We start from the raw sequence: 8,521 nt of genomic DNA on the forward strand, positions 1-8,521 counted from the left end.
GCTAGGAGGTTGTTTTGCAAGATAGAACGTTTTGTTTGTTCCAACGACTACTCCACGTTGTAAAGGACCCTTCAATTAGTAGAAAGCTAGAAGAAAATAATTTTTGGATGATCAACTCTCCTTCTTCTTCGGTTGAGGATGGCCGAATGGCCCCTTAATTTTTTTTCTCCAAGTTTCTAGAGGTTTTTGGGTTGGAAGATGATGAATATGACTTAATAAGTCATCCAATGTCTCATATAATAAACTTCCATGTGGCCATGGCCCACACTATATGTGGCCGGCCACATGCTCTTAAATTTCATGAATTGAAAGTCTTCCAAAATGCACTTTTAGCCCAAATTTTCCTTAATATTGCATGCCACAAAATCCTAAACACTTAGGTCTTAACGCAACATCATAGTCAAAAGTCTCAACGTCGTATTCCGGAATAGTCTTGTCCCCAACTTGTCGTAGTTAACTCGAATTATTCCGACGTACAAAATACGGGATATAACATCTACATCTGCGCCCATACAAGGCTTCATACGGTGCCATCCCATTACTAGCATGGTAGCTGTTATTATAATCAAACTCAATGAGAGGTAAGTGATCCTCCCATTTACCTATGAAATCCAGGACACATGCTCTCAACATGTCCTCAAGAGTATGAATAGTACGCTCCCCCTGACCATTTGTCTGCAGATGAAAGGCTGTGCTGAGGTTTACCTTGGTACCCAATCCTCTTTGAAAGGATTTCCAGAAGTTCGCTGTGAACAGAGCACCACGATCTGAGATAATAGACACTGGGGTGCCATGCAATCTGATAACTTCGTTAACATACAACTTGGCGTAGTCTTTTGCTGAATCTATGCTCTTGACTGGCAAAAAGTGCGCCGACTTAGTGAGTCAGTCAACGATCACCGAAATAGAGTCATGCCTCCTAGATGAACGAGGTAGACCCGATACAAAGTCCATATTGATCATTTCCCATTTCTAGAAAGAAATATCAATAATCTGAGCTAAGCCACCAGGCCTCTGGTGTTCGGCTTTCACTTGCTGACAGTTTGGACACTTAGCAACAAAATCTGCTACATTCCTCTTCATATCATTCCACTAGTAAATCTCTTTAAGATCATGATACATCTTAGTGGAACCTGGGTGAATGGAATACCTGGAGTTGTGAGCCTCTGACATGATTCGCTCTCTGAGCCCATCTACATCTAGAACACATAATCTGCCTCGGCACTGTCACGACCCGAGCTACGGGCCGCGACAGGTATCTGGGGCTAACCACCGAACACCGCTCGTCCCATTACCCATAACCTTTCATACATAATACATGCTCAAATTCATGGAACGTATCATTATTGGAAACTTAATTATGTTTATAAACATAAACCCTTAGGCCATCAAAATAGTATATATATACATATACATGAACATCCTGGGACCATATCCCCCACACATGCGTATCTACGAGCCTCTAATAGAGTACTAGATATATGGACGGGACAGGACCCCGCCATGCCCAAAATATGAATATACAGATATGCACCAAAAGAATAATCAGTAGCACCTCCGGATAATGGAGTGCTCACAAATCAGCTACTAGCTCCTAGGGATCAGCACCGTCTCCCTGCCTACCTATGAGCATGAACACAGCGTCCATAGAAAAGGACGTCAGTACGAACACTGTACTGAGTATGTAAGGCAGAAATGAAATAAACATAATCCGGAAATCATAGGTTACGAGATGAGGATATAACCCGTACACTTCCTTACATATGAACCAGTTTCATGTACATATATCATGCATAAGTATATCATATACATCATCATAACATGCAAGCATGATCACATCAATCATACATCATCACATCAATCATACATCATCATAACATGCAAGCATCATCACATCAATCATACATCATCACATCGTTACCCGCGTCCGGGTAACCATCCCACGCAAACCCACTGGTGGTGATCATGTCCGCCCTTTTCTCGGTGCGGTGAATCATATTATCACACCGTACCATGTGACATGTCCGGCCAATTAGGCACGGTGGAATCACATCATCATTCATATCATACATTTCATATATTTATCGTCATGGACTTGTTATCGTTCTATCATATTTTAGCATCCCTAGTTACATATGCATATACATATCATCAACACATTCACTTGAACGTAAGGGCAACTATACCTATGTCGGGGTGACATAAGGTCGTGAACCCCCGATCATATTATAGAATAAGCATAAGCATCATATCTCACCTTGAAGGGAATTACAATTTAAGGTGAGCACATATAAGAAAGAATCCCAATGGATCGTGAACATCATTATTGATTTCGTGAGAATATCATATCATGGTCTCTAGAGTCCTTATCGTATTCCTGGCGTATTTCTTATCCTGTCTAACTATTCATGAAGTTATACTTTTCATCTCTAGAAGCGTAGAAGATTCATGATGGAAGAGGAAAATTATGCATAGGATTCATGCCTTGGAAGGAAGGGTAATGCCTCACATACCTTTGTCGTTAACTACTTTATAGCTTACTCGTTCTCCTTTAACGTCCTCGCCTTTACCTTCAAGAGAGTTCGTATCGTCGTTAGCTAGGCAATTATAAGACCATGCCTCTTAAGGCTAAAGAAAATTGGGCAGTGTTTCCTTTGTTTATACTACTTTCCGCCATGTTCCATATCAACTCCCAACACCCATCACAACCATCACAATATCGCTAGCAACAATCGTCATTCATCTACATGATTCGCATTTCCTAATTTCACTTCAATTCTCCATATTCATGACTAAAGTTCATCGTCGCGTTTGTTCACCTATAATACTTATTCCATGCTCTAATTATCATTTATAACACTTTTATAATCTCAACATAACCATTTTCATGATTCCTCTCAACTACTATTCCACAATGACATTATTCACCCATTTGTAACCCATTTTCCATATTCTTTCATAATCTAAGTGTTTCACCTTAATAATACTTTAAAATACATGTAAATATCATGAAACTTACCTCAAATGGTAGAGGAATAATCCTTGATTGATAATACACCCTTCGCACCAAAAACCCCACTTCACCTTTCTTGGAATTTCTTGACCTTGGTGACTTTAATGGAGTTTCCTAAGCTTGATTCACTTCAACTCTTGTTATTGATCCTTGATTCACTTAGTTTTCTTATGGATGAAATGTTTAGAAAGTTCTAGAGGTGTGGAGAGGTTGAAGTCGTGAATGGGAATGAAATAAATGAAGTGGACTTCACATTTAAAGACTTGAAAATGGTTGACCGATGGGACTTCCGGACTTCGCATACGGTCCGTGGAACCCAATGTTGGCCGTGGAACTGGTCGTGGTTCATGACCAGCCAGCCACTCTTTCTGCTGGCTGTTCCACGGACACATCCACGGGCCGTGGAACATGGTGCTGTCCGTGAACATGGCCGTGAACTCGCGTATGTCTCCACCGAATGGTTCCCGTCGATTCGTTTGATCTCCAATCCTTGTGGAATCTTCTTAACACTTGTTCAACACTTCAATATCATTCTAAGGGATGTTATGACTCTTCTCCATAACATCCTTAAGGCATCATTAACTCAATACTCCTAGTTTGCGTCCAATACACTAACTTATAACTCAATTCCCTTAACGACTTTCTTGCTTCAACTCGGATGCCTTTGGAATCTTAATTAGGACTATCAATTACTACTCCTTGCTTATCTAAACCTCATATACGTCATGTCCTTCGCGAGCCTATACACCTGTATACTAAGGGGAATTTTCGAGGTGTAACATTCTTCCCCCCTTTTGGAACATTCGTCCTCGAATGTTAAGTCATCGAGGATTCTAGAAAAATTTCGCCAGAGTTTCCCCTATAATATGGCGATACCATCCTATCACAACAACCCATAATATCATTGCCTCACAGGGCTACAACACAATAGCAATATAGATTGGCCACACACGACCAGATACATAAAAGTAAAGCATACATACCTTCTCACCTCGATGTTTCATCATATGTCTCTTACGGGGTTGAAATAAGTGTGGATATGTGGATTTAATCTTTTCTTCTGCTTCCCAAGTCATTTCTTCTCGGTTGTTATTCCGCCACAGGACCTTAACTGATGCTACTTCCTTATTCCGAAGCCTTCGTACTTGCCTATCCAATATGGCAATAGGCACTTCTTCATACGTTAGCTTCTCTGTAATCTGGACATCATTCTTGTCACAATCTTTGTAGGATCTCCAACACATTTGCGGAGAATTGAGACATGGAATACGGATGAACTAATTCTAGCTCCGAGGGCAAGTCTAACTCATATGCTACTTGGCCCACCTTACGGATGATTTTGTAGGTCCGATGTATCGAGGACTTAGCTTTTCCTTTCTTACCGAATCTCGTCACCCACTTTCGTAGGTGATAATTTCAAAGACGAGGGCCCACGGGTAGGCGAGGGAGACGGTGCTTTGATCCTAGGAGCCGGTAGGCGGATTTGTGAGCACTCCATTATCCGGAGGTGCTGCGGTTATTCTTTTGGTACATATCTGTGCCCATATTCATATTTTGGGCATGGCGGGGTCTTGTCCCGAGTCACGTATCTAGTACTCTAGTAGAGGCTCGTAGATACGCATGTGTGGGGGATATGGTCCCAGGATGTTCATGTATATGTATATATATTCTATTTTGATGGCCTAAAGGTTTATGTTTATAAACATAATTAAGTTTCCAATAATGATACGTTCCATGAATTTGAGCATGTATTATGTATGAAAGGTTATGGGTAATGGGACGAGCGGTGTTCGGTGGTTAGCCCCGGATACCCGTCGCGGCCCGTAGCTCGGGTCGTGACGGGGAAATTGGTATCGAACGGCCGCCGTAGCGGTGACATGTCGCCAATTAGGCGCGGTGAAATCACATCATCATGCATATCATACATTTCATGTATATTTTTCGTCACATGGACTTGTTATCGTTCTATCATATTTTAGCATCCTTAGTTACATATGCATATACATATCGTGGCCAACTGCATTCACTTGAACGTAAGAACTATACCTATGTCGGGGGTGACATAAGGTCGTGAACCCCCGATCATATTATAGAATAAGCATAAGCGTCATAGCTCACCTTGAAGGGAATTACAATTTAAGGTGAGCACATATGAAGAATCGATGGATCGTGATCATCATTATTGATTTCGTGAGAATATCATATCATGGTCTCTGAAGGTCCTTATCGTATTCTGGCGTATTTCTTATCCTATCTAACTATTCATGAAGTTATACTTTTTCATCTCTAGAAACGTAGAAGATTCATGATGGAAGAGAAGAAAATTATGCATAGGATTCATGCCTTGGAAGGAAGGGTAATGCTTCACATACCTTTGTCGTTAACTACTTTATAGCTTACTCGTTCTCCTTTAACGTCCTCGCCTTTACCTTCAAGAGAGTTCGTATCGTCGTTAGCTAAACGTTATAAGACCATGCCTCTTAAGGCTAAAGAAAGTTAGAAACGTTTCCTTTGTTTATACTACTTTCCGCCATGTTCCATATCAACTCCCAACACCCATCACAACCATCACAATATCGGTAGAAAAAATCGTCATTCATCTACATGATTCACATTTCCTAATTTCACTTCAATTCTCCATATTCATGACTAAAGTTCATCGTCGCGTTTTTTCACCTATAATACTTATTCCATGCTCTAATTATCATTTATAACACTTTTATAATCTCAACATAACCATTTTCATGCCATTCTCTCTCAACTACTATTCCACAATGACATTATTCATCTATTTGTAACCCATTTTCCATATTCTTTCATAATCTAAGTGTTTCACCTTAATAATACTTTAAAATACATGTAAAGATCATGAAACTTACCTCAAATGGTAGAGGAATAAGCCTTGATTGATAATACACCCTCTGACCAAAAACCCTACTTCACCTTTCTTGGAATTTCTTGACCTTGGTGACTTTAATGGAGTTTCTAAGCTTGATTCACTTCAACTCTTGTTATTGATCCTTGATTCACTTAGTTTTCTTGTGGATGAAATTTTTAGAAAGTTCTAGAGGTGTGGAGAGGTTGAAGTCGTGAATGGGAATGAAATAAATAAAGTGGACTTCACGTTTTAAAGACTTGAAAATGGTTCGGTAGATGGGACTTCCACCGGACGACTTCACGGTCCGTGGAACCCAATGTTGGCCCGTGGAACTGCGCAGTGGTAGTTCACGACCAGCCAGCCACTCTTTCTGCTGGCTGTTCCACGGACACATCCACGGGCCGTGGAATATGGTGCTATCCGTGGAACATGGCCGTGGAACTCACAGTTCCACCGGAATGGTTCCTGCCATTTCGTTTGATCTCCAATCCTTATGGAATCTTCTTAACACTTGTTCAACACTTCAATATCATTCTAAGGGACGTTATGACTCTTCTCCACAACATCCTCATGGCATCATTAACTCAATACTTCTAGTTTGCGTCCAATACACTAACTTATAACTCAATTCCCTTAACGACTTTCTTGCTTCAACTCGGATGCCTTTGGAATCTTAATTAGGACTATCAATTACTACTCCTTGCTCATCTAAACCTCATATACGTCATGTCCTTCGCGAGCCTATACACCTGTATACTAAGGGGAATTTTTTAGGTGTAACAGGTACCTCAAAGTACCATTATATCCCTCTTGTTCGAAAGCCATTATCTTATGCTTGTGAATCCCCTCTTTCAGCTGCAACAAGTAGGGATCACTAAACTGTTTCTCTTTAACTTCAACCACTAAGGAGAAAAGAGCTTTATTCTGAACAACCACACCGCCATCCTTGGAGTCCAAAAGTCGAACTCCAAGACTGGCCAAACGGTGAACTTCCCTAGTCATAACTCTCTTGTCTTAATCAACATGGGCTAAACTTCCCATGGAACGCCGACTAAGAGCATTGGCTACGACATTCATTTTTCCCGGGATGATAGAGAATATCCACATCATAATCCTTAAGCAATTTGAACCACCTTCTCTGCCTAAGATTCAGCTCTCTTTGCCTAAAAATATACTACAAGCTTTTATGATCGGTGAAAATATCCACATGTACTCCATATAAATAATGACGCCATATCTTAAGCGCAAAAAACCACGGCTGGCAATTCTAAGTCATGAGTCGGGTAATTCTTTTCATGAGCCTTGAGCTGACGAGATGAATAAGCTACAACCTTACCATGCTGCATTAAAACACATCCGAGACCAATTCACAATGAATCACAATAAACTATGAACCCTTTGGTTCCGTATGGCAGCGTCAAAACTGGAGCAGAAGTTAATCTCTTCTTCAACTCTTTGAAGCTTCGCTCACATGCATCTGACCGTTGAAAATTAACCTTTTTCAGAGTCAACTTAGTCAACGGAGCAGAAATAGAGAAAAATCCTTCTACGAAACGTCTATGATAGCATGCCAGACCCATAAAACATCTTATATCAGAAACTGAGGTGGGTCTGGGCCAATTCTTTACGGCATCAATCTTCTGAGAATCAACTTTAAGACCTTCACCTGATATCACATGGCCTAAGAATGGCACTGAATTAAGCCAAAACTCACACTTTGAGAACTTTGCAAAAAGTTCATGATCTTTAAGAGTCTACAACACTATTCTGAGGTGTTTTGTATAATCGGCCTTACTACGGGAATGCACCAAAATATCATCAATGATGAATAGATCAAGGTAAGGCTTGAAGTCCCTGTTCATAAGGTCCATGAAAGCTGCTAGTGCATTTGTCAACCCAAACAACATGACTAGAAATTCAAAGTGACCATAACGGGATCTGAAACCGATTTTCGAAATATCAACTTCCTTAACCTTTAACTGATGGTAACCTGATCTGAGGTCAATCTTAGAGTAACACTGGGCATCCTGAAGTTGGTCAAATAAGTCATCTATTCTGGGAATAGGGTACCTATTCTTAATGGTGACTTTGTTCAACTGGCGGTAGTTAATGCGCATGCGTAAGGAACCGTCTTTCTTTTAGACAAATAAGACTGGAACACCGCAAGGTGAAACACTGGGCATAATAAATCCCTTATCAAGAAGATCTTTCAACTGGACTTTTAGGGTTTTTAACTCTTTTAACTCTGCTATAGCCATTCTGTATGGCAAAATAGATATCGGTTGAGTGTTAGAAAGTAGATCAATTCCAAAGTCAATCTCCCTGTCAGGAGGGACTCCGGGAAGATCTTCTGGGAAGACTTCTGGAAACTCATTTACAACTGGGACAGACTGGAGAGTTGAAGGCTGGGCATCTGAATCCTTGACTCGAACTAAGTGGTAAATTTAACCTTTGAAAATCATAATTTTGGCTTTAAATAGGAAATAAACCTGCCCCTGGATACCACTGAATTAGCCTTCCACTCTATAACTGGCTCATTAGGAAACTCGAATTTCACTACTTTGGTTCTACAATGTACTGTGGCATAACATGAAGCCAACCAATCCATACCCATGATTACATCAAAGTCT

The 8,521-nt window shown here is 40.5% G+C and overlaps 1 protein-coding gene across 1 annotated transcript; it reads right to left on the minus strand.

The window, feature by feature from the left end:
* Positions 1-453: 453 nt before the first annotated feature.
* Positions 454-8,008, minus strand: LOC132064117 (uncharacterized). The gene is made up of 4 exons (XM_059457008.1): positions 7,882-8,008; positions 7,690-7,800; positions 7,468-7,584; positions 454-857 (listed from the first exon to the last, which is right to left on the minus strand). Exons 1-4 carry the CDS (start codon positions 8,006-8,008, stop codon positions 454-456), a joined length of 759 nt encoding a protein of 252 aa, XP_059312991.1.
* Between the last annotated feature and the right edge of the window lie 513 nt (positions 8,009-8,521).

Source organism: Lycium ferocissimum, chromosome 1, assembly GCF_029784015.1.
Source record: "Lycium ferocissimum isolate CSIRO_LF1 chromosome 1, AGI_CSIRO_Lferr_CH_V1, whole genome shotgun sequence".
In the NCBI taxonomy this organism is placed as follows: Eukaryota; Viridiplantae; Streptophyta; class Magnoliopsida; order Solanales; family Solanaceae; genus Lycium; species Lycium ferocissimum.

Coding starts and splice junctions, on each gene's coding strand:
- LOC132064117 (XM_059457008.1), bottom strand. CDS start 8,008: ATGCGCATTAACTACCGCCAGTTGAACAAAGTCACCATTAAGAATAGG. Junction 7,801..7,881: donor TAAGATTGACCTCAGATCAG/GTTACCATCAGT, acceptor TTGAATTTCTAG/TCATGTTGTTTGGGTTGACA. Junction 858..7,467: donor TGATATAAGATGTTTTATGG/GTCTGGCATGCT, acceptor ACTTTTTGCCAG/TCAAGAGCATAGATTCAGCA.